Source organism: Chiloscyllium punctatum, chromosome 4, assembly GCF_047496795.1.
Source record: "Chiloscyllium punctatum isolate Juve2018m chromosome 4, sChiPun1.3, whole genome shotgun sequence".
Classification (NCBI taxonomy): domain Eukaryota; kingdom Metazoa; phylum Chordata; class Chondrichthyes; order Orectolobiformes; family Hemiscylliidae; genus Chiloscyllium; species Chiloscyllium punctatum.
The window spans coordinates 30464247-30491848 of record NC_092742.1 but is presented as its reverse complement, the minus strand read 5'-3'; the positions used below and the strand labels follow the sequence as shown (position 1 = coordinate 30491848).

The 27602-nt window shown below is 39.1% G+C and overlaps 1 protein-coding gene across 5 annotated transcripts in view; it reads right to left on the bottom strand.

The window, feature by feature from the left end:
- galcb (galactosylceramidase b) overlaps positions 1 to 27602 on the bottom strand; it is a 79500-nt gene that overhangs the window by 28768 nt on the left and 23130 nt on the right. For 3 of the 5 annotated variants that reach the window (XM_072568269.1, XM_072568271.1, XM_072568272.1), the window contains 5 exons: positions 24834 to 24947; positions 23262 to 23401; positions 19599 to 19637; positions 1799 to 1929; positions 1035 to 1190 (listed from right to left, as the gene is read on the bottom strand). In XM_072568269.1, coding sequence (XP_072424370.1) covers positions 1035 to 1190; positions 1799 to 1929; positions 19599 to 19637; positions 23262 to 23401; positions 24834 to 24947 — 580 coding nt within the window. Of the gene's footprint in view, positions 1 to 1034; positions 1191 to 1798; positions 1930 to 14891; positions 15020 to 19598; positions 19638 to 23261; positions 23402 to 24833; positions 24948 to 27602 lie in introns of those variants that run through there. The other 2 variants (XM_072568270.1, XM_072568273.1) reach the window with 2 other exon arrangements.

The following is a 27602-nucleotide window of genomic DNA, read 5'->3' as shown; positions in this document are numbered from 1 at the left end:
TGGGTTTCCTCCTACAGTCGGAAGATGTGCAGGATAGGTAAACTATCCTGTAGCTTCCAGGGATGTGCAAGCTATGGGTTACCCATAGGAAATTCAGGGTTACAGAGATAGGGTAAGGGGTGGGGCTGGGTGGGATACTCTTCAGAGTGTTGGTGAGGACTCTATGGGCCAAATGGTCTGCTTTCACTCTGTAGAAATTCTATGATCTTACCCACCCACTGACCTCAGGCTCAGATTAGTAGTTGCCTGGCTTTTTTTTTGCAGGCTTTTTAAAATAATGGCACATGAGCCACCCTCCAGTTCTCCTGCACCACAGGGCTTGGTTTAGCTCAGTTGGCTGTACGATTGGTTTGTGAAGCAGTTTGATGCCAACAGCATGGGTTCAATTCCAAATCAGCTGATGTTACCATGAAGAAGTCTACTTCTCAACCTCTCCCCTCACCCGTGGTATGGTGGCCCTCAGCTTAAATCATCACTAATCGTCTCTTTCTAAATGAGAGAACAGCACTATGGTCTGCTAAGATTAGGGTGACTTGACTTTGACTTCCGGAACCTCACCTGTGGCTGAAGATATAAATATCTTTGCTTGAAGCCCCACAATTTCTTCCCTAACTTCCTGGGAAATACTTTATCAGGTCCAGAGGATTTCTAACTTAATATTTTTCCGCAGGCAAGGAGACCAAAATTGCACACGGTACTCTAGGTGTAGTCTAATCAAATGCCTATGCAATTGAAGAATGACTTTACTGCTCCAGTACTGAAACCCTCGTGCAATGAAGGCCAATATTCCATTGGCCTTCCTAATAGCATTTTAGCCTTCAGTGACTTATTGACAATGGGTAAATGTCTTCAGACTATCTATGTAAGAGCACTATGAAGGAGCATCATCCAGAGTCGTACAATAGTTCAAAAGTCAAGTCCACAAATTTCAGTCTTATTGTTATTTTACACATCCCAAGAACTTGTTCGCTTTAGAATACTGTAGAGAAATGTACAGTCAGATGTTTGTTAACAGAATCCATGTTAACACTTACGAAGTCATATTGCCATTGACAAAATTCTGGTTAAGTATACGAGCCCAGCAACCTCCTCCAACGTTATCATTAACAGTACTGTAGTCTTCAGATGACCATAGCTTCTTTCCAGTCTTCCTGGCATTACTGCTTGACAATGTTCCAGGATAATGGGCTCTAAGATATAAAATGAAATATTCATAAACCCAAAAATGTTTAAATTTCATTCAAACATTGATAATAATTACACCTAGTTCGACTTTAAAAACACTTTTTCAAAACCAACAATTATGGTATGCGCTACGGATTTCATGCTCAAACACAACAATTGCAACTTCAGAAATACAGCTAAATGTTAACAGAGAAAGGTTAAAATTAATAAAATCTTGATAAGTTGGTGATCAGCTTCAACCATTTGAATTGATTTTGCTATATTAGATTTACATATTGGATTTACCACATTAAAAGGATAAAAATAAAAGTGACCTTGGCAAAAACATTGATCTCGTCACGTATTTGGTTTTCAACTTCTTTCCTATTTCAAGTTATACACTGACATTTGTAACCCAGCAAGGAGTATGTATATAGTTAGACTGCTTGTCTCTATAGCTGCACATATGTGGAATACCTCGAATGTCAGATTTCAAACTGCAGTATCAAGTCAGGTGACATCCAAGTGCAAAGAACCTGAATGTATTTTTCTCTTCCCCAAAGAAGCAGCTCACTGACATTGGAAACCTAATAATTATTATTACCTTGTGAGAATAGAGCATATAAATGCCTACCCAATAATGTCGACCACATCACATAGTTCAGTATCTTGAAGCACAGACCAAGATATTGGTTCCCAAAGATTATCGCTGGCTATGATTTTCACCTGCTCTAGACCCATTTTGTCCATGGTGTATCTCAGCAGCTTGGCAGAAAGAGAGATAGTCAAAGGAAATGTTAGCATTTTAGCTAACTAAGCACAATGCAATTAAACTTAGGAGTGAATACAAATTTGTAAGACAGAAGTTACAATTAGGAAGTGTCTATAGATATTGGACTCTCACGCATCCTACACTCACCTTTGAAACATTTTTCAGCTATTTATTTTTAAAGAAAAGTGTTCTTTTTCAAATTCATTATATTCCTAATGCGTGTTGGTATACACAACTGGCTTTCACCCTCCTAATTTCAAGCAAAACTAGCAAATCCGTAAGTGGGCCAGCGCAAAGCGCTGAGAACAGGTATGTTTTCATATTACAACACACAGAAACATCGATTATAGTAAGTTGAAAGTTTTAAATTTGGCTGATATCAAACACAGATCTCAAACTGTTAACATGCACTGCAAGTTTGTGACAAATCTATAGCATACAACAAAGAAAAGGAGCAATTTACAACTCAAAATTGCTCAAGTGAAAAATGCTTAATTAAGTGCAGTACATTTGGCAATCTTGCACTCAAAATTAGCTGTAACCATTAAAATGAAAGAATCTGAGGTCACGTTACATAATATAGATATATATATATATATTTCAAACTGAACTTTTCTGTAAAATTATAGACCATTTGCTTGACAGGAAGGTAAGTTGGTGAATCAATGCTGCACTACTGTAGTCTGATTAGAAGCAGACATGATAGCAATGTTTGAGGCATTTAGATAGACATGTAAACAGATAGAGAATAGGAGGGATGGACCATGCGCACACTGATGGAATTATTTTGGAATAGCATTGTGGACAGTACAAATATGATGGGCTGAAGGGCCTGTTCCCATGCTGTTTTATGTTTACCATCTCTTTTTAATTCACTTATCAGATGTTGGTATCAATGCCTGGCCAGCCTTTACTGCCTGTCCCTAGTTGCAATTGTGGTGGTGAACTGCTTTCTTAAACTGCTGCTGAGAGAATTCCAGGATTTTGACCTGGCGACAGTGAAGGAATGGCAATATATTTCCAAGTCAGGGTGGTCAGCAGCTTGGAGGGGAACTTGCAGATGGTGGTGCTTCCATCTTTATTCTGCCCTTTTAGGTGGAAGTGGTTGTAAACTTAGAAGGTGCTGTCTAAGGATCTTTAGTGAATTTCTGCAGTGCATTTTGTAGACAGTATACACTTATTATGAACTAAGCCAGACCCCCTCAAAACATTTCAAGAAGGTAGCCCAGACCCTAACTTTATTAGTTGTTTTAAGCAGGTGAACAATGTATCAACCACCTGGTTTTAAACAAAACAGAATTTATTTATACATGAACAAAAGAAAACAGAACACAAAATAACATAATTTGTCTGAAAACCCAATCAACTCCATTGCAACTTAATGACTCTATTCCAAATACCTGCAACATCCCCATAAACATAAAAAGATAAGAACCTGCATTTGATTTTATGAGAGAGGACAGAAGTGGGGGGGGGGGGGGGGGGGAAAGAAAAAAAAAACAGCATGGAGCGGTTTCTTTGGGTCCAGCAGCTTCTGACTTCCCAGCTAAGACTTGACCAGCAGCTGCGAAATAGCCAGTCTACTCAAACCAAAACAAATCCTGAGCTGTGAGAACTGGCCACTCCCCTTTCATTGCGCAAGTGTTTCAAAAGAAAGACTTAAAAGCATTCTCAAGTAGTTAAACCCAGATATATTGGAACCTCTGACTTTATGACCCCTCTGAAAAAAACCAAAGACAACAATGTTGTTCAAAGAGCTGCATTGTCACACACTACTGCTGCTAAACTATGGTGATGGAGGGATTAGATCTGTCTGGATGTGGTGTCAATTAAGTGGCTGCTTTGCCCTGAATTGTGTCAAGCTTGAGTGTTGTTGGAGCTGCACCCATCCAGGCACGTAAGGAGTCAGGTGAGATACACCTAGCCTCTGAAATACTGTTGTAGCCATAGGTGTTTATGTGACCAGTCCAGTTGAGTTTCTGGTCAATGGTAACCCCAATGATTTTAACAGTGGGGGTTCAGTGATGGTTCAACCACTAAATGTCTCTAATTGCCTGGCATTTGTGTGACACAAATATTTCTTGCCACTTGTCAGCCCAAGCCTGGATATTGTCCAACAGATCTTGTTGCATTTGAATATGGACTGCTTCATTATCTGAGGAGTTGTGACTGGTGCTGAATATTGTGCTATCATTGGTAAACAAACTTTAGACCTTGTGATGGAGGGAAGGTCATCAATGAAGCAGAAGGTGGTGACTGAGCCTAGAGCACTACCCTGAGGAACTCTTGCAGAGATGTCCTGGATTGAGATAACTGACCTCCAACAAATTTCTTCCTACATGCCAAGTAATGACTCCAACCAGGGGAGTTTTCCTCCCAATACCCATTGATTCCAGTTTTGCCGGGGCTCCTTGATGCCATATGGTCATATGCGGCCTTGATTTCAAGGGCTGTCACACTCACCTCTAATTCAACTCTTTTGTCAGTGTTTGAACCAAGGTTGTAATGAGGTTAAGAGTCGAAAGGCAGAACCCAAACTGGGCATCACTGAGCAGATTCTGCTTGATAGCACTGTTAAAGAGATGCACATTCTACCACTTTATTGATGATTGAGAGTAGACTAACAGAGTGCTAATTGGTTGAATTAGATTTGTTATGCTTTGTGTGTATGGGACATACCTGGACAGTGTTGTAACTATACTGGAAGAGCTTGACTAAGGGAGTCATAAGTTCTGAAGCACAAGTCTTTAATACTATTGCCAAAATGTTGTCACGGCCCACAGCCTTTGCAGCATCCAGTGCCTCCAACCGTTTCTTGATATCACATGGAGTGAATCGAATTGGCTGAAGATTGGTACCTCAGTACTTCTTCCACATGTTGTTCAACATGGAGGGTACTGATTCATCAGCTGAAGGAGGACAGATATTTGTAAAGCTGAGGACCACTGGGGGAGGCTGACATAGTTCACCCACTTGGCACTTCTGGTTGAAAGTTGCTTCAGTCTTATCATTTGCATTTATCTGTTGAACTATTCCATCATTGAGGATGGGGAAATGAAGAAGTCTCCTCCTTCAGTGAGTTATTTATTCATGACTGGATGGGACAGGATTGCAGAGCGTAAATCCCTGTTGTGGGATCACTTAGCTATGTCTTTCACTTGCTGCTTTGTTCCGTTTAGCTCTTGCTGCTTATGTTGTTTGCTATGCAATTAAGCTTGTTTGGTAGCTTCACAAGGTTGACATCTCATTTTCATGTATGCCTGGAGAAGCTCCCGTCATGCCCTCCTGGACTCTCCATTGAATCAGGGTTGATCCCATAGCTTAAATGAAAATGGTTGAATAGGAGTTATGCTGTGCCAGGGGGGGCTGGAGTACAATTCTGCTACTGTTGATGACTCTCATGGATAGCCAGTCTAGAGTTGCTGGATCTGTTCAAAGTCTGTCCAATTTAGCATGGTGATAGTCACAATGGAGGAAGGTCTTAATTTGAAAGCAGAACTTGGTCTCCTCAAGGACTGTGCAGTGGTCACTCTTATTGATACTGGCAATAACAGATGCATCTGCAGCCAGCAGAGTGGCAAGAACGAGGTCAAGTATGCTTTGCCCCCCTCTTGGTTCTCTTGCCAGTGCTGCAGATTCAGTCTAGCAACTATGTCCTTTAGGATCCAACCAACTTGATCAATAGTACTGCTGCTGAGCCAGCCATTCTTGGTGTTGGACTTCAATCTCCCAGGCTCATGAACCTTGAGCTGAAGCTTGGAATGATCTGGGGCTAGTGCAGACTGGAGGTTGCCACCGTGGTCTGGGTTGGAACAACATTGTTCTGAACTTTTATTCTGCAATGCTGGACTTTTTATTTCTTTATTTTCTCACATCTTGTAATTGAAGAAGTTGTACCTAGGTACTTTTGTATCCACGATGGTGTTGTAAATGGTGACCCATATATTGTTCATGTACGTGTCAATAAAACAATAAAATAATTTGCACCCTTGCCACTCTCAGCATTTCCTCTATGTGTTGATCAACATGAGGGTATTGATTTATCAGCTGAGGGAGGACAGTATGTGGTAATCAGCAGGTGATTTCTTTGCCCATGTTCAACCTGAAGCCATGAGACTTCATGGGGTCTGGAGTCAATGTTAAATATTCCAAGGGCAATTCCCTCCTGACTGTATACTACTGTGCCACCACTTCTCCTGGGTCTGTCCTGGCATTGGAATGGTGATCCTGGTGCCTGGACATTGCCCGTCTGTTAGAACTCTGTAAGCTTGACAATGCCAGGCTGTTGCTCAACTCGTCAAAGACAGCTCTTCTAATTTTGGCTCTAACCCCAGATGTTACTAAGGACTTCTTTGTGGGGTCTATAGGGCTATTTCTGCCATCTATTCGGGTGTATAGGGCAGTTGAGTATGTCAGTTCTGGAGGCTAGACCAAGTCAGGATGATTGAAGTTCTTCTGAGGAAGAAATCTGTGAGCCAGATGGGCTTTTCTGACAATCGAGAATGATTTCACTGTCTTCAGTAGATTCTTAAATTCCTCCATCTACTGTGGCAGGATTCAAACTCATGACCTCAGAACATTAGATAAAGGTTCTGGATTAATAGTCTAACAATGATACCAAAAGCTTATCGTCTTCCTGCCCTCCAATTAAGGATGGGATTAAACAATTTACTGTTAAATGCATAGTGGACAAGAGCTAGAAATACAAGCCAGTTGAGGCTTCCCTGAAGTTTGTGCTGAAATTAGTTTTAAATATGGTCTCTTGTCACTCTTAGAAAGATCCAAAGCACTAATGCATTTATGCAGGCTAAAGAAAAAAAAAACACATCTTACTATGCAAAGTACAACCATCGTCTAGTTAAAGGCAGGGAAGATGTTGAGATAATTTTAATGCTGAGACAAAGACTAATGTTCTCAGTACATGGGTTCAAATCCCATCATAGCAGCTGAAGAGTCACACTGGACTTGAAATGTTCACATTTTTTGGTTCTTTGCAAATCTGCTAGACATACTGAGTTTCTACAACACTTTCTGTTTTTACTCATGATACAAATTAAATTTGTTTTTAAACAAAGAAACTGAAGTTGAAAAGTAGCCTTCATAATGGTAATCAGCAAATCATCAACAGCTATAAAAAAATGCTGTTGGTTCACTAAAGTCCTTTCAGGAAAGAAATATTCAGACCTTACCTGGACAGACCCATATGCAATACCAGATCCACAGCAATATGGTTGACTTTTAGATTCCATGAGATAGGATGGCAAGCCACTCAGTTCAAGGGTAATTAGGGATTGACAAAAAACCCTGACCTTGGTAGCAATGAGACACCCTATCACAGAATTAAAACAAACAAGGCTGGCAGAAACAACAGTTATTGCTTAGTCATTTGACAACATTAATCTGGAATATTTAATTCAGATGAGTCTGAGGTAATGCACTCTGCCAATTTCAAAAAAAAGATTGCCCATAAGATTCAATGGGCTTTGGAACATGAAATAGCATATTTAACATTATTTTGAAACAGACATTATTTATTCAAGATGTGTGCTGTCCAGAAAGGATGATATCAACAAGCAGGCTGATTGGCCAATCAGAATGAAGATTTCTCATGAACAGCAAACCAATAGGTACAAAACAAAGATCAGAATTCGTTTTCTGAACATTTAACAGGAAATAAAATCATTACGATATACATAAACTTTGAAGTAGAAGCTACAATATCAAAATCATATTAAAAAAAGCAACTTTAACCAATTACAACAGAGTCACCTCCAAAATTTCCAACCATGTGAAGTAAGCCCAGCAAGCTGCATTGTATCTGGGCCACAAGCTGGTTACCATCCCATCAACCAATGGGTCTTAGGAATTAGGAGTAGGCCACTCAGTCCTTCTGCCATTTGATATGGATACAGCTAAGTTTGAGGCCTTAACTCCATATTCTTAAAAGAAGATCCGAAAGGCAAGTTTTTTTTGGAAAAATAGAGAGGGTGGCAAGTGCCTGGTATATGCTGCCAGAGAAGGTGGCGGAGGACGATAAAGTTTAAGAACGATCTTGACTGAAATATGAATAGGCAAGAAGTTGAGGTATATAGATAGCAAAGAGGCAAAAGGTTTTGAGTGATTTGGTGTAGTATTGGTGAGCCTGTTGCTGTGTTGTATAATTCTTTGTATTTGCCTGTCCTCAATAAGCATAACTCCCTTGTCAATAAAAACTTGGAATATTTTCAAAGTTGAGTTGGACATGGCAGGTCTCCACTGCAGTCTGTGGAACAGAATGCCAAAGAATAATGACACGGAGAAGAAAATTCCTCCCAATCGCTATCTTAAAGGGCAATACTCTGGCTGAGATTTAATGATCCAAGCACCAATTATGAGGATGGGGGTCTTCAGTGACAAGCGAATCACCATCCCCAGACAAATATCAATCGTTAAGAGCTGACCAGTAAGTTTTTGAGCAAATCATGGGCCTTAGTACTGAAGTCCTGCCTTGCCAGAAGCTAGAAACAGCATTGCAGAAAAACCATTGGTGGGTGGCCTGTTCTAAAATTTTCTAACTGCACACCCCCCCACAGTGGGTTAAACTTATCTGCAATCTATTCAGAAAGGAAAAAGATGATTTTGCACTGTAATAGTCATGTCAAAGAGAAAGCAACAAATAAAGAAAGGAGATTGCCATATTAGGCCCACTCTTCCCACAACACTGACTCACCGGATGAAGGAGGATTAGTACAGCAAGGCCGTGATTACTTCTTACTGCCAAAAGAAAAACTGAACTACTCAGAGATTCATTAGAACTTGAAAGATCATGCAAGCTGAGTGATTCAATAAAGCAACACTCATCTATCCCAGCTGCAGCATACTGAATGACAGCATGAGCTAGGGCATTGAGGATCAGTTTGGATAAAACATTTAAACAGTTAAATAAGACAGTGGTCTTGTCTCATTATTCCCAGTGGAAATTACAAAAATAAAAACTTAAAAGATTGGAGCACTAAACAAAATAAAAACAACTACAAAGGCTGGAAATCAGAAAACAAGTTGCTGTAAAACGCACAGAAGGTCTGACAGCATCTATGAACAGGTGACAGTTAAGGTTTCAGGTCCAGTGACTTCTTCAGAACTGATTTTAGCTAGGTTGATATATATGCTGAAGATGGGGTGGAGGAGGAGGATGGAGAGATAAGTGGAGATGAGTCCAGAAGGAGGGGAAGAGACAGACGCTGAGTGAGAAAAAGGAATGGGCAAAAGATCAGCCTGGGAGAATCAATAGGGGACCAATAATGGCTGACAGTGGCTGTTCTTGGTAGCAGCCCATGTGATAACAAGGTCTGGCGTGTAGGGTTTGCGGCAATGTCACAGGCAAAGATGCTCAGGAACTAAAAGTTAAAGGCCCTAAAGTTGAGGATCACCAGACCTGAAATTGTTAACTTACTTCTCTACACAGATGCTGCCAGACCAGCTGAGCTTTTCCTGTAATTTCTGATTTTGTTCCTAAAATTATTGAACTTTATATTGAGCCTGGAAGGCTTCAGGATCCACAAGTGGAAAATGAGACACTGTTCTTTCAGCTTGTGCTGAGCTTTGCTGCAGCACTACAGCAAGCCTGAGACAGAGATGTTGGCCAGAGAACATGGTGGTGATGCTGAAGTGGCAGGTAACATGAAGCTCAGGGTCATTTTTGCAGACAGAATATAAGTGTTCTGCAAAGCAATCTCCTAAGTTGCATTTCATCTCCCCAGTATACAGCCAGACCACACGGAACAGCGAATACAGAAAACTAGATTGATTGGAGCAGGTAAATCTTTGTTTCATCTGTGTCTGGGCCCTTGGATAATGAACAGAGAGGAAGTAAACAGCCAAAAATTGCACCTACTGCAATTGCATGGGGAGATGCTGTGGAGCGCTGATGGGAGTGGAGGAGGAACAGACCAAGGTACCACAGAGGGAATGGTCCTTGTGGAAGGCTGACAAGGGGAATGTGTGCCTGCTGGTGACATCCTGCTGGAGATGGCAGAATTGGCAGCTAAGGATCCTTTGAATGTGGATGCTGGTGGGATGGTAGGCGAAGACAAAGGGGTGGGAGATGGGTTAGACACAGCTGAGGGTACTGTCAACCACAGTCGTGGGGAATCCTCAGACAAGGAAGGTGTACATTTTGGAGGCCCTCTTGTAGAAGATGGCATTATTGGAACAGATGCAATGGAGTTAGAGAAACTGGGAGAACAGAATACAGTCTTTATAAACTGTCACACTCTGCTTTCTATAATCAAAGTAACTATAGGAGTGAGTGCATTTGTTGTGGATATTGGTGGCCAGCCTATCCCAGAAATGGAAACAGATGTTGAGGAAGGGAAGAGAGGAATCAGAGATGGACCAAGTGAAAAGGTGAAGGCAGGGTGGATATTGGAATTAATAAACTTTTCCAATCCAGACAGGACAGGGAAGTAGCAACAATGATGTAATGGATGTACGGAGAAAGAGTTGTGGGTGGGGGTTCATGTCCGACCAGAACAAGGAACCCACGTACCCCACAAAAAGACAGGCATAACTAGACCCATGACCACACCTTTGACCTTCTCTATATCTCTACCTATCACTTACTCCTCCTGCACCATCTTCAGCATTTATGCCAACCTTTCCCTTGATCAAGTCAGTTCTAAAGTAGGGTCTTCTTTTGGACCCAAAATGTTAATTGTACCTTCACAGTTCCTACCAGATCAGCTGAGGTTTTCCATTAATTTCTGATTTTATTAAAGATTGTTGTCCACATTTGAAGAAATTTTTCAGGTTTATCAGTAAATTCACTAAACCATTAAAGTTGGTAATACACGAACAGTATTTTGTACTGTAAAAAGCCTGGTTTCCCTAATTACATCAGTTACCTGATTTTGTTTCATTTTAGTTTTAACTATCATATTTGTGTTAAGTAATCACCTTGTCAACATTGCAATCAACTAATAAGCAGCTATTGTGGAAAAAAAACAAAATACATAGAACTGCCCAAACAATTTCTACTGAAGTACGAGATTTTTTGGGTAGAGAATAAGCAAAAAAATTCTAATTTGTTTTTCTTGAAAATCACATCAGAAGACATGCAGGCAATGAATATGTAATAACAATGTGTTAGGGAGGAGTGCTGAAAATGCCTGTATCCTGTTATTAACAAAACTGATTCACCATGTACAATTATGACTATATACCATTCATGGCACAGAAATAGAATTTAACACCAACTTAATCACATTGTGAATTTTTATTTAAGCTTGACTGTAATGATGATGATCTGCTCATTAAATATTAATTCTAACAGTTGTCAGAATACACAGTCCATTGTCAAATATCGCACATACTTTAGTAAATAGCTCATCAGTATTTGGTGTTCACAAAATCCTTAAAATGGATTACATTTGGAAAAGCAACAAGATCTACAGAAGTATTTTCTTTGAACAATAGAAAATTGCCAGTTGTCAACATATACTATTTATGCATTTTTACTGATTAACGGGATGCAGGCATTACTCGTTAGACTAGCATTTCTAATTACATTTGAGTGGGTGGTGGTGGCCTTCTTGAACTGCTGCAGTTCATGTGGGTTAGGTTCATCTTGTGCTGTCGGGAAGTAAGCTCTAGAATTTTGGATCCGCAACAAAGGAATGGTAATATACGTCCAAGTCAGGATGTGTAGCTTGGGGGTGATGTTGCCCTGCTTCTGCTGCCCTTGATCTTCTACACGAGAGGGGTAATGAGTTTGGAAAAAGACTTTTGGTGAGTTACTGCAATGCTCCCTATAGGTGGCAGTTGTATGTGCCACTGTGTGGGGGTGGAGAGAATAAATCTTGAAAGTAGAGAATGGAATGATAATTGAGTGAACTGCTTTGTCTTCAAATATGTTTATCTTCTTGAGTGTTGCAAGAGCTCCACTCATCAAGGCAAATATACAGTATTCTATCACAGTCTTGAATTGCGCTTTATAGATGGTGAACAGATTTTGAGGAGCCAGATGGTGAGTTACTCACCACAGAATGCCCAGCCCTCAACCCGCTCCTGTAACCACAGTATTATTAGTGCTAGACCAGCTTTGTTTCTAGTCAATGGTAACCCCAGGAAATTGATAGTGTGGAATTCTGCAATGCTAATGCCACTCAATGTCAAGGGGTGATGGCTAGATTCTCACTTATAGGTGGTGAGCATTTCCTGTTACTTATGTACAAGTTACAAAGAACACTTACGTCACACTAACTCATGCCTGACTGTTGTCCAGGTCTTGCTGTCTTTGCACACGGACTGCCTCTGTATTTGATGCGTTGCTAATGGAGCTGAACAATATCAGTAACCATCTTGACTTCTGATGTTATTATGGAGGAAACGTCATTATGAAGTTGCTGAAGATGGTTGGGCTTAGGATACTACCCTAAGGAAATCCTGCCATGATGTCCTGTAGCTGAGATGACTGACCTCCAAGAATCACAACAACCACCTTCCTTTGTGATAGCTATGACTCCAAGCAGCAGAGCGTTCTTTCTAATTTCCACTGACTCCAGTCTTACTGGGGTTCCTTGATGTCATTTCAATCAAAAATCATCTTGATGTCAAGGGCAGAGTCCATCGAGTTCCATTATTTTGTTCATGTTTGGACTTAGTCTGTGATGATATTAAGAGTGGGTTCCACCAGGCACACACCAAATTGTACATCAGTGAGCAGACAACCATGGATAAAGACAGTCAGTCAGTCATCGATACTGCTGTCAATGAAACCTTTCAAAGCTTTGTTGATTACTGAATGTAAACTGATGAGGCAATAATGGTTCATGTCGGATTCATTCTATTTTTGCACACCGGACACACCTAGGCAATTTCACATGTTGCCAGGTTGATACCAGCAACTATATTGAAACAGTTCATTAAGGGCATGGATAGATCTGGGGCACTTTTTCACTATTACTGCCACAATTTTGTAAGGACCCATAGCCTTTGCAGTATCCAGTGCCTTCAGCTGTTTCTCGATATCGTGTGGAGTGTGTCAATTAGCTGACATGGTGGCATCCAAGATGGTGGAAATCTCAGGAAGAAGTTGAGATAGAGCATTCACTCCCACTCAGTATATTTGGCTCACAGCGGTTGGACATGCTTCAACCTTGTCCTCTGCACTGATGTGCTGTGCTCCCCAATCACTCAATAAAGACATTTGTAGAGCTCTCTTTAAGGGAGTTATTTTATTGACCACCACTAATCACAACTGGATCTAACAGAACTCCAGAGCATTAAACTGATCTGTTGTTTGAGATCACTTAACCCAGTCTATCACATGCTGGTTGAACTGCTTGGCATCTAACTAGACCTGTGCTGTACTTTCACCAGACTGAAACCTCTTTGGTCACTGAGCATGGTGATAGAGCTGTACAATACATTGGTAGTCATCTTAAATGTGAAGGTGAGACTTCATCTTCACAATAACTGTGGGGTGATCAAGCTTACTGATAATGTCACTAACAGATGCATCTACTACAGATAGTTCAGTTTTTTGATGGTTTTCTTGAAATTTAGTGACATTAAAATTAAAACAAAAGATGTGTTATTTTCTCTGTAGTTACCTTTTCAAGTTCTAATTTTCACAGGTTTGGATGTTAAAAGTAACAACCAAAAACATCAGATGACCTAACATTTATAAATCAGCAAAAGACATTCAAAGCAGGACTGTAAATAAAGCAGCATCTTTCTCAAAATACCCTACAATCATTTATTTTTCTTTCACATGTATAATACGATGCAACACAAACATAAATTCAATGTATGATTCAAAAATGTTGCAAAGTTTCTGACAGTTGTGCATATATGAAATATGTACTAAAGCTTTGGCATATTTGATCTTGCAATAACTGATATTGACAATTCTCCCGAGCTCAGCTTTCATAAGAAGATGTGGTCTCAGGTTGCAAAAGGTAGTAGGGAGAGAGAAGTGGAAACAGAAGGATGAGCAGAGAGAGAGAAAAAAACAGAGCAAAGAAAACAAAAAAGGAAGAGAAAAAAGGGAAAAAACAAAAACAGCGAGAGAGAGATAATAGTTTTGACAAGTGGTTACAGCACTGCATATTACATGCCAAGCTGATAATACCATCATCTGATTTATTGCCACTCTTAATGTCTCCCTATAAGAGGTCAGTAGAAGAATTCAAATGATAGGATTTCAAAAAGACAGATGGTGAAATAGTGGGTTATTGATCTGGGACATGGATTTGAATCTTACCATGGTAGATAATGGAATTTCAATGCAATAAAAACATCTGGAATGGGTGACCATGGAAGCACTACTGATCATTGCAAAGACTCATCTCGTTCACCAATACTTTAGGGAAGGAAATCTTTCACCTTTACCTTGTCAACTCTTAAATGCCGTCTGGATAATTAAGAAAAGATCAATAAATGCTCGCCTAACCAGCAATGCCCACATCCCAGGAATGAATAAAAGATATCCAAATTTTCAAAAAAGGTTTGTTTTATGGATTCTAGCCATTTGGTAGTCAGATTCTTTTTGATAGACATCAAAAGATGATTTAAAAAGGCAGACGATTCATATCTATATCCGAAACCTTTGCAGATTTGGAAGGGAGCCAAACTAGGCAAACTATATTTTTTTCCATATACACGCTGGAGACAGGCAAACACAGGACATTTCAAAGTTATCCTTGAAGACATTCCTTGAATTTTTAATATTCCATTTTTGATCCACGGTCAATGTTTTTGTTTAATTCCTAGCCCATTCATTCATTAAATATAAGAAAGAGGAATTTCTTTTACCACTGGAATAGAACAGATCAATCCTAATGAATGTTGTCAATCCAAAATAGGCTTTCATTTGCATCCTGTACATTTGAAATGAAATTGGACCCCAGGATACATAAGACAGACAAAAAACATGGGTTGAAATTTCTTAGACAAGTTAGCCCTAAATACTTACCCTATAATTTCAACTGCATCATTTAGGTATGGATCAACTAACATATCATTTGCGATCCCCCAAGTTCCATCAGCAGCAATAATACCAACATTCTTTAAACCAATTTTATCCAGAAACTGGCGCAGCACCTTTGCAACAAATAAAGACAAAAATCACTGGACTATATATAGAAACATACCAAGTATCTATACTGAAAATTTACAAACTGTTAGTACCAGAAGGCAAAAGTGAGGATTGCAGATGCTGGAAACCAGAGTTCAGATTAGAGCGGTGCTGGAAAAGCACAGCAGGTCAGGCAGCATCCGAGGAGCAGGAAAATCAATGATTCGGGCAAAAGCCCTTCATCAGGAATACAGCTCTATTCCTGATGAAGGGCTTTTGCCCGAAATGTCGATTTTCCTGCTCCTCGGATGCTGCCTGAACTGTTGTGCTTTTCCAGCAACACTCTAATCTAGAAACTGTTAGTACCAGCACCACAATCAAGCCAGTTAACTACAAAAATCAGTGATCGCCCCCTGTTGTCTACTCATGATTTTCTGTGTTTTGTTCTCAAAATGTAAAATAGTTAATTAGATTAAAAAGCTATTTTTGACAAAGTGTCCGCTTCACTTTCAATAGCTGGCATAAAAAACACGTGGAGTGCTGAATGAGAAACACTGGATTCAAAAAGAATATTTCCTTATGAACTGACAAACCAAATATTGTCTTGTTGATCTTTATAAATATACAGGAAAATAGGATCAAGACCACTTAATACTGCACTAACTTTGCTTTTCTTAAAAAAAAATTGAGTAAATAGCCAAGATATCATGGACAGATATAAAAGGAAAACCAAATATGAGGAAATACCAATGAAATGCCATCTGGGACCCAAATGGCTGAAGATTATCAGAGGAAGAAGAAGAAGAGAGGGAGGCAAGGAGTCTCAAACCTGAAAGATGGCAGAACTGAACAAAAACAGAAATGAATGCTCAATTCATTATGATGAGGTTGCATGGACAGGTCCAGTATGGTATTTTAGCAACTTCAAATGAATGAAGAAACTTGAAAATAATTAACCAGAGCAAAACTAAGAAAAGGAGTGTTACTGTGGAGATAATAGAAGCCAGAGACAAGAGTAGCATTAGACAAGAGTAGCAGACTTTTCCTTGCATTTTGCCGTAACGCAGAGGGTTTGGAAGAGCCTCCACACACACGAAAGCCTTGTTCAAAACTTCTACAGTCTTTATTATAATAGTTACGAGGAAAAAAAGACAAAAAAACTTGGCACAGGATGGCCTTTATGACAGGCTTTACGATCGAGAAAAGATTTCAAGGCCCTAGAAGAGTTGCTAGATTTTAAAAAAAGTCTTCAAAATGGCAAATGTGTTACAATAAAAGCTACGGCAATCCAGCTGTTGTGAAGACTTGCTCCAGAAATCTTTGAACCACTATCATTGCAAAATTATAATACAGGCCTCCAGCCAACAAAATGGAAAACTGATCAAGTGTGGGATCTGGCCAATTGACATCCCAGTTTATTCTCAATCATCTTTGATGAAAAGTACTACAATGTGACACTTACTCACCAATAACGTTTTTAAGCTGGATTCCACCAGGAATACTTTTCTCTTAACTTCATAACATCCTTAGGCCAAACATATACCTTTAGAATTTAGTTATTTCATAAGGTACAGTAAATGCTTAGTGGGTAGAGTGACTTAATATGAAGACAGCATTTAATCAAGTTTGGCATCATGGAGCTAAACTATTGAATGTAAGCTTGCTTGCTGAGCTGGAAGGTTAATTTTCAGAACTTTTGTCACCTTATTAGGTAACACCAGTGAGCCTCTGGTGAAGCACAGGGGTTAGTGACTCGTTTTCTATTTGTGAGTTTGTTTCCTTGGGTTGGTGATGTCATTTCCAACAGTGACATCATTTCTTGTGCTAATGTCAAGTGACATCACCACATGAAATGATGTCACCGCAGGAAATGACATCACCAACCCAAGGAAACCAAAACATACAAATAGAAGACAGGTCACTAACCCATGTGCTTCACCGGAGGCTCACTGATGATGTTACTGAGTAAGGTGACAAAAGTTCTGAAAATTAACCTTCCAGCTCAGTGAGCAAGCTTACATCCAGAACCTAAACCGGTTACAAATCATCTCAAAACTTGTGAGCTAAAGTATAATCGAGATTACTGGGAATCTGTAAAAAACATTCCACTGACTGAAATTGCACCTAACAAAGGGAAATGGTTGTGATTGTCGGAGGTTGATTATTTAACCTCTGATATTATTGCAGGAGTTCCATAATTGTGTCCTAGGCCCAACTATTTCCATTATTTTATCGAGACTTTCCTTCCATAAGAAATAGGAACTGGAGTAGGCCATTTGGCTCCTTGAAGCTGTTCCACCAAAAGCTGATTTGACATCCACTTTCCTGCATATTTCTCATAAGCCCTGATTCCCTTACTGATCAAGGATCTATCTCAGTCTTAATTATGCACAAGAATTCTGCCCACAGAGCTCATCCCTCAAAAGAAATTCCTCCTTATCATAAAGTTAGAAGGAGGAATGTTCGCTCATAAATTGCAAAAACTAATACAACTAAGAGCAATTCATTAGATTATGCTGTTTATGTAGGCACATAGTCATCTCCACGAGAAAAGAAAAACTCACCACCACAAAATCTTGACGGTCACCACTAACTAGAAAGTTAACGGTACCAGCCAAATAAATACTGCAGCAACATGAATAGCTCAGAAGCTGAACACTGTGGCTCATCACTCACCTCTTAATTCCTCAAAGTCTCTCTTTCACCCACTGTGATGGAATACTATTCTTGCCAGAATAACTGCATTTCCAACATTCAAGAGGTGTGATGCCATCCATGACAAAACAACTTGACTGATAAGCACATAAATTGATCACCCACCACCTCGCACCCTCAATTTCCAGTGCAACACTGCTGCAACTCACATTCGCCAAAAGATGTATGGCAATAATTCACCAAAGCTTCCCCAACTGTACTACTGAAATAGGTGACCCACTAACAACTGGAAAGATAAGGCAGTACAGGCACCATGTTCCTCTCCAATGCATAAACTTGAAAATATATTGTTGTTCCTTCAGTATTGCTGGGTCAAAACCATGTAACTTGCTACTGAATAGCACTGGGCTATATCTACACCACATTCATTTAAAAATGTCCAACATCGAACCATCATCATGCAACAGTTAAGAGAAAATAAAATACCTAAGAACATAGCTTTGCTGGGAAGCTGCGTGAAGGTAACTTACTCCAAAATGTGCTGTCAAATACATTGAATGTGTCCAATGTCGTAAGACATGATTCATTAGAGTTTCAAGAGGAGGATCACAGAAGTGTTATACTGGCAGGGTTTTCACACAGGAAAAATTGTTTGCAGTGCATTGCTTTTTAGTCATGTCTTTTGATAAATGTGGTGTAGTAATATGGCATCATAGAGTCATCAAGTATATTTTGTTATCCACACAATGGTTTTAGAAGTTACTTATGATGTAGATCACCATTTGTAAACAGTACCAAGTCCAGAAGATGGTGGCATAGCCAAGAAGATGACAAGAAAAGTAACTTTAGTAATATGTATATGTGTACCGAGGTATATGTTTACAAAACATAAAATGTTAGCTGATTCTAAATCAAACTAACGTTTCTTTGTTATGTCAGAAAGCCAAACCAATATTAAATAATCATATGACTGGTTGGAATGTAATTTCAAAGCAAGCACAGAACTATAAACCATTTCCTTTCACAACTACAACATCCATTACTTAAGGAACTGAAGTGGTCCAACTTATTCTGGCATGGTACTGTTAATCAAAAGACAAGCTTTCACTGAAATTTCAATCATTCTGAAAGCAAGGGTCAAAACTAATAACAAGTTGCCTTTAGACTTCATTAAGTACTTGATGAACGAAGATTTAATAAGTTATTACATAACATATTCACATCCTCTCAAAAACAGATGTAATAACTCACCCGAGTTTTGCAGCAGAAATAGCAATTTGTATCTTTTTGCCACTTATCACAAAGGTTGAAAAGAAAAGTCTACTTTAGTACATAGGCACATTCCTCTGATTATTCAAAAGTAAAATTTTTCATAATTAAAATTTTATCAGTTCATAAAAACACAATGCCTTTCCAAGCATGAATGGCCAATATATTGAAAATTCCTTACTTATGAAACAAAGAAGTACATTCAGAGATAATTTAACATGTTACTTCAAGGTCATGACATGAATTTGGGCTTTTCTACAAGAATATGTCAATGTCTTATTCCAACGGACAAAATTGAGCAATAGCAGCAGTTCTCCTTTATCTCAAAACAAAAATGTTACTGTAGCTAGTTCCAGTTACAATTTTATCATACCAAATGTCAATGCTGGACCTCACAATTTCAAAACCAATTACAATTTTATATAATGAAAACTAAGTTACTTGTTCTATTTTGTTTATTCAGTCTAAATGCTATAATTTGTTTTTAAAAAAATCTTTGCACAACAGGATATTCACAAAACCTGTATTAGGTAAATTTCACAGATGGTCAGCGTGCAGAGAAATGTGTCCTTGTGAAGTTCATTTTATATTTTACATTATGTTTTAAAACATAATGTACTATTTAAAGAAACAAAGGTGAAGATAATTAAAAGCTCATCATCAAAATTATTCTACACTTACCTCAATGTACTTTGTGTTAAATGTTCTCTCGTTCCAAATCTAGAACAGAAAAGCATTAAATTCCATTTTTATCTACAGACATTTTAAAATTCAAATAAAGTTGTTCTTAAAAACAATATGATGCTCAGTCTATGAAACAACAACAATTTAACTACTAATTGTTAAGAACTGTACCCAAAACCAGAAGCAATGATTACTCACATTTAGCTACATTCTGCATGTCAAACTACAATTGTTAATGTTTTTAAATTCCAGAATTAAGAAGCAAAATCTTTGCTCCATGTGCAGGTCAATAGGAATATAAAGTGCACATGCAGCATTGTTCTAAGGAGAATTGTTAAAATATAATTATTTTTACTGAATGATGTTCATACCAGATTGCATTGTACTTCCAGCATCAAGAACATTTTCTACAGGCAAACTCTCTGCCTCATAAGTTTGGATGGAGTGTACTTCTAGGAAATTTCATATATAGAATCACAAAAGCTATGGCATTAGATGCTGCTTTTCGACCCTCCACTCCCACACTAAATCTAGTGCTTTAATCAGGTAAATCCATGTCCTTTGGAACCAAAGAAAATTTACAGGAAGAAAAGCTAATCAGCCCATTATTTCTGCTTCTAATCCCACTTCCCTGCACGTGATCCATAGCCTTGCAGGTTACAGCACTCCAGGTGCAAATCCAAGGAACCTTTTAAATTAATTAAGGGTGTCTGCCTCAACCAACAAACCTGGTGGTGAATTCCAACATCCACCACCCTCTGGGTAAAAAGGTTTCTCTTGTGTCACTTCTAATTCTTCTTCCAATCAGCATAAATCTCTATTCGTAATACTTGACCTTGTTGCTATGGAAAACAAGTCTTTCTAGTCTATACTATCTATGTCCCTCAGAACTTCGTAAATTTCAGTGAAATCACCCTTTAGCTCCCTCTGTTTTAAGGAATATTTCCTCATAGCTGCATGTTTCAAGAATTGGAAACATTCCTGAAAATCTCTTCTATATCTTCTCCAGAGTAATTATGTTCTTCCTGCATAGCAGCGACCAAAATTGTAGACAAAATTCCAGCTGTAACCTAATCAGCGTTTTATACAGTTCCAAGTGCCTTACTACAATCTATAGAGGCAAAAATCACTGGGCTTCTTCCCAAACCACAATCAATTCTCCATCTCCCTTCTCAAAAAATTCAACAAGTTTGTAAATGATGACCTTTCTCAACAAAACCGTTCTAATTGTTCCTGATTAATTCAGGTCTTTCTAACAGACAGTTTATCCTGTCTCTTAGAACTGATTCTAATAATTTGCCGATAATTATGTGATCTGCTCCTTGCATTTTTTCTAAAGGATAGCACAACGTTTGCATACCGCCAATCCTCTAATGCTCAAAGCATCCACTTTGTACTCCCTGGCTTCCTTTACCAGACTACAATACGATTCATCTTGCCCCGGTAATTTATTCATTCAAGGTGGTCAGTTCCTCCAGTACTTCCTCATGCATAATGCTTTAGGTATCCATTATTTCACACTTCCTCTTCAACTTGAGTATCTGCAAAATTCCTGCTTTATCGTCTTCACAGAAGGAGGAAGTACTTATGAAGAACCCTGTCCACATCTTTGTTATCCCTGCACAAGGTACCATATACATCTCTGATCAGGCCTACCTTTCCTTAGTTATCCTCTTGCTCTGAAAGTAACGATAAAACATTTTTGGATTTTCCTTGACTTTAACTGCCACTATTTTCTCATATCCTCTTTCCTATTTTACTTCAACCTGTATCTTTTTTGTAAAAAAAAAATTATTCATGGGATGTGGGAGTTGTTTTGGACAGCCAGCATTTATTGTCTATTCCTAATTTAAGTTTTTGTAACTGTCAGAGGCTTGTTTTTTTAAAAAAAATAAACTTTAGCCTATCCTATAAAGATCTGGATGAACAGGAAGCTCTAGATTTGGCAGTACTACCCTTTATGTGCCAAATAAAAACTGATGTGTTTTTCTCCCCTCCCCCCCAATTTTCCATTCTTTTTTGTCTCCAATAATACCTCTCATCCAACCCTAATCGGCAGGATCTGAAAGAAATCCCCAAACAGATTGTTAGATTGGTAAAGGAGCTTCAGTGATTCATTACAATTTCTTGTACCTACTTGTCTGATTTAAAGGTGAACTTTGAATTGAATGAAAACAATTTATATCTATATGATGGTGTTAAAAAATAAAACACAAAGGCTTGACATAGGAATATTATAAAACAAAGTATAACATTGTGTAATACAAGGAACTATTAGACAGTCGAATAAAGTCTTGGTCAAAGAAATTGTTTCCAAGAAATCTCAACAAAGCAAGGTGAATTAGAGAAGTATAGGGATAGTGATTCACAGCGTGGAGCCTAGGAAACTGCAGATATGGCCAACAATGGTGGAGCTATTAAAATCAGGAATGCATAAGAATCAGAATGGTGCAAATGTTTGGGAGGGTTGTGACACAATAACAAGTAACAAATGGTAGGGGGGGGCGGTGGTGGAGGTGGTGGTGAGGCTGGGGAGAGATGTGAAAAGGATGACAAACGCGAACCAATGTAGGTCAAATGCACAGAAGTGATTGGAATGTGGATAAGCTCAGGTTTACAGAGAAATGCAGAAAACCAGTCAGGAATTCAAATATAGAGGTAACAAAAGCGTGAATGAGATTTTCAGTAACAGATGAACTGAGACAGGAGTGAAGTTGGATGGTATTAGAGGTGGAAATATTCTTGCCATCATTATTACAGACCGAGGTTGAAGTTCATCACCAAGCTTGCTGAAGAATTTCATCCTTTTGCCCTGATGAGGAATGGAGCTGGTACTTAAATAATGGAGTTTGGAGTGGGGACCAAAGACAATACAATCAATCTTGGAAAGAATTTCTGTTCATCCAATAGTGAATATTGGATATGTGGGCTGATAATTGGGAATTACGAGCAGTGGTAGTGAGTTAAAGCTAGAGGTTGTCAGTACATTTGGGAAAACTAATATTGTGCTTTCAGACAAGATCGCCGAGTCGCAGATTCAGGGCAGGTTATCTGAAGTTACCAGAGATAGCAGTTTGGGAGCAGGTTGGAAATCGAGTGCAAGTAATTTTCTTATTACAATCTGATGGACAAGAATGAAACCACTTGATAATAATTTCACCCATCTGACAACAGCGCAGAGGTACCAACAGTGAATAGTATGAACAAATATGGCAAGTTACAGGCAAACAACAATGAGGGGAACTACTTTTGTAACAGTCACAAAAGATACAATTTGGATAAGATCTGTTTAGTGCTGTCATAAGAGGGGTTTTAGTACTGTAACAAGGACAGAAACCTGATTGGAAGGATACACCTTAATGGGAACAGGTAGGGAGTCTCATAGGCAAATTGAATTCAGGGAGGACATGAGAAGAGACAAGAGAAAGATCAGAGTTCAGAACAATGTCAGGGTTGCATAAAAAGAAAGTTTGGCTAAGTACACTCAAGAAAAGGAGAGACGTAGCAGAAGTCAGCTTATATCACGGTCTGATCACAATGTCAAAGAAGCCAATCTGCTCTTCATTCATTTTTCAAAGATAGAGGGCACAATGAAAAAGTTTGATTATTATATGCTATAACATTCGGATTTCAACAACATTAATTAATACAGGTACTAACCCCAACATAATCAATATCCAAATTATGATAGGATTTGGCACCATGAATCCATGAAGCAACATAATAGGCCGTTTTGTCTGGGCAGGTATAAGGCCAGTTGGTTCCACAGCCAATCCAACCAGGAAAGGCCCAAGGTAACCCTAATAAGAAAATAAACACTCACTAAACAAATGCAGTTGATATAAAGCAATATTAAAAGTCTTTCAAATTCAACTTTGTTGAGTTTAAGTTTTAGAGTTTCTTCTAAATGTGGTAACGTGTGATACACTTCCAAGGTTGCAGTTTAATCAACTGCCTTGCCCTTCACTTGGGCATCCAGAGGTAAGCTGCAAAACCCACACTTCCAAAACAAGCAACTCATCCAAAAGCATGAAAGAAAAAAAAAATTCTTGGGTTGTTTTCTGGTGATACAATGCCTCCGCACCAATTATATCTGTGATTGAAGAATGATTGGAAAATACTGTTAATTTCCTCTTCTCAATCAAGGCTTCATAGAAACAAACAAACAAACACAATCACCCAAGCAGTTCTGTATATAGCATAAGAGATGTGAATTGAACTAACAGCATTGTGCATATCCCTACACCCCAATGCAGCAGTAGAAGGTTACAACTCACCAGCACCAAGGCAATTAGGAATGGACAAATAAATGCTGACTCAGACAGTGACACCCACATCCCATGAACTACTAAAACAAACTCAGAAAAGTGATGGATTTATTTTTGTATCAAGATTAAGAGCTGGAGAACTAAAAGGAATGTGTATTTGATACTGAAGGTAGTCTCATAGCCACTCAAGTTTACTCAAGTATATAATCTATAAAATTGAATTATATAATATGCATTCTATATTTATTGAATAACAAATTTCTATTGGTTTTCAGTTCCAAGTTCTCACTTTATTGACCAGTTTTCTTTCAATCTTTTATCAAATGCCCTTTACATTTCTGAAAATCTTGTCTAATTTCCTTGAATAGATATGGAGACTGATGCTCCAATGCATTCTGAATACCATTTATAGGGATAAAGTTTTGTTCGGCAAACTAGGAATTTCTACAACCGAACCGTTAACTTCTACCTGGAGATTTGTTACAAATATAAAAAGAGGAACTGGAATATTAATATTCTGTAATTTAAGAGTCAAAAATTTGAGAACATTCTGGGAATGATTTTTTCTTCAACTACATGATTTACATTTTGTCTCCACTCTAATATCTTTGAGCCTGATGGACCCAGATTATTTTCACAAAGTGTGCTGTCACTCCAGTATAGTATAAAGGAATGGTGCACTATTGCAGGTGAAGTCGTTCAAAGAAAGCAATCAATCAGGATCCTGTCTCTACAATTTTTAACATGCACCTGAACAGACAATGTTAATTTAAAAGGCATAAATCGTCCTATGTTCTTCCACCAAAATTCTTTCTTCAGAACAAAGAAAATCAGATTTGTCAGTCATTAATCCGACTGCAATTCATTGGATATTGCTGGCGGAGAATGGTATGACCATCAATTGACTGTAATTTGAGAACCAAAAGGATTGCATGTTTGACAAGGTGTTAGGTTAAGTACATACCTATTAATTTAATATCAGGATTCCTCTTTTTAGCTTCTTTCATTAGCCACCACTCATATCCTCGTGAGTAATTTTCATCGTTCTCATCGTGCATGTGTGATGGCTCAGTCCCATCTATTTAGCAAATAATAAAACATGCCTTAAAACAATTCAATGTTAAAATACAAATTAATATTGAATAGGCGTTGGTATTAAGTTATTGTCTCAATTACTAAGGTGTCTAAAATAGATGATACCATAAATGTGGCAAATATAAATTATTCAGTGCCACCTAATGGCTGTCACAGTCCCTAATATCCTCAGCAAAAGATTAATGATAAAGAGATTATAGTCTCACAACCAAATAAAACTTAAGATTGTTCACTATTCAACAATTATGCAGGAATGCAAAGATACTCCTAGTTTCTCTGCACCACCACTAGCTGATGGTATGCAGTAACAACACAAGTTGAGCTTGCCACTAATTTGGCTCAATGAAAAAAAGTCATTTTGCCTATCACACAACGGAATGACATGGTATGTTGAAAAATGCAGTGCTAGAAAAACACAGCAGGCCAGGCACCATCCGAGGAGCAGGAAAATCGATGTTTCGGGCATAAGCCTTTCTTCAGGAATGAGGCTGGTGTACCAGGCGGGCTGAGCTGCCTGGCCTGTGTTTTTCCAGCACCACATTTTTCAACTCTGGTCTCCAGCACCTGCAGTTCTCACTTTCTCCTGAATGACATGGTGTACAAATTTTAGTGCTCATACGATAAGAGCAAAGTAAGCTGTATATTGTAAAGACTGGCAGGATACATCAAACAGCATATCCATTTGTTCACATTAAGCAAGTTACTGATCATATCCACTTATGATTTCTCTGCTAAAATTTGGAGGAAAGGGAGCTCATTTGACTGTCTCAATTGTAAAGTAAATTTGACTGCAGGATAGAGAATCTTAAAACATGTAAGGAATTTTTTTTACATGCAATTGCAGATTTAATTGTAGCAAACATCCTGTCTGCATATTGGAAATACGTAAGTGGTAATACGTAAGTGGTAATAGACATCAAAGACATGTCTCTGAATATCCCATAAAGATATTTGAGAGAGATGGACCTAGAGGGGTTCCTACGGCAGCAGCATCTGTTTGGACCTACATTGGTGACATTCAAATTGAACCTAACTGTGCAAGTTGCTGAGTTCATAAATTTCATAAACACCTATTAATGCAGTGGTGGCAGGTTCAGATTATGAGATATAATGCTGCAGTGCAGAGGTCTGAAATTTTCTTGAATGATATATTGGCGAATGTGCATTGACACTGCATTGCAAGTCATAGTCATACAGCACGGAAACAGACCCTTTAGCTCAACTTGTCAGCACTGAGAAGATATCCCAATCTGATCTAGACCTAATTGCCAACATTTGCCCATATCCCTCGGAACCCTTCCTATTCATAAGGCCATCCAGATGCCTTTTAAATGTAACTGTACCAGCCTCTACTACTTAATCTGGCAGCTCATTCCATAAATGCACCACCCTCTGTGGGAAAAGTTGTCCCTTAGGTCCCTTTTGTATCTTTCTCTTCCCACCTTAAATTATACCCTCTGGTTTTGGATTCCACCTACACTCCCCAAGGCCTGACCATTAACTGTATAATTTCTATATGGTCTTTGCAATATGAAGGAATCCTTCACTGTTTAAGTGAAAAACTTGCTCAGAGCTGATTGTGGCAATTAGCCCAATCATTTGGACAGTTCAAGGTGGCAGAGGTAAGATAGGTAAAAGGGAGATACACAAGGGACATCACAGAATCCCTACAGTCCAGAAAGAGGCCAGTCTGCATATGTCCTCCAAAGAGCACCCAGCCAAATTCAATTCTGGGTTCAATTCCCACCTCAGGCAACTGTCTGTGTGGAGTTTGCGCATTCTCCCCGTGTCTGCGTGGGTTTCCTCCGGGTGCTCCAGTTTCCTCCATGGTCCGAAAATGTGCAGGTTAGGTGAATTGGCCATGCTAAATTGCCTGTAGTGTTAGGTGAAGAGGTAAATGTAGGGGAATGGGTCTGGGTGGGTTGTTCTTCGGAGGACATATGCAGAGTGAAGGGCCTGGTTCCACACAGTGAGTAATCTAATCATTAGGTTAGGATATCTGGTTGACATGATGAGTTAGACTGAATGATCTGTTTCTGTGCTGTTTGCAAAGTTTTGGGCTGAATTAGGTACCATCTGGGTGGGCCACCAACTACATTTAAGGGACATCCACCAAATGATCCAGGCTGCATGCCCTCAGGGCAACTGATGTTTAGTATCTGACAGGTCTGTCATAGCCGATGCTGCATAGTAATGAAGTCAAGATTATAGGAGAGGCAGATGGACCCAGGGCACCCCTACTAAAGCAGATATTGAGGATCAGCAGGAGCCCTTCAGCAGAATTAAGGCCGAAATCCAGTCCGTTCTGGGGAAACCGCCCACCAGTTGGGCAAAAATAACAAACACCAAACTACAGAAGAGGGAGGTCACCTCAGAATATGGGGAATGACTCTTTAGGGTCTACCAAGAATGCTCAGGGATTCCCTAGACAGACTGCTCTGATCGGGCATTTATTCAGGCTTTCAAGGACGAGCTGTCTCCCGTGCACCAGGCAGTCCTAAAAGTGGGGTTTGTTGTTCTCCAAGACTATGATGCCTAGCAGAATAGGCAACAGGAGTTTAGTAGGACAAGGCAAACTCCCCAGGCGCATAAAGCCGGAAAATCTAGGCGCCTTCACAAAGACAAAATCCAGACCCAC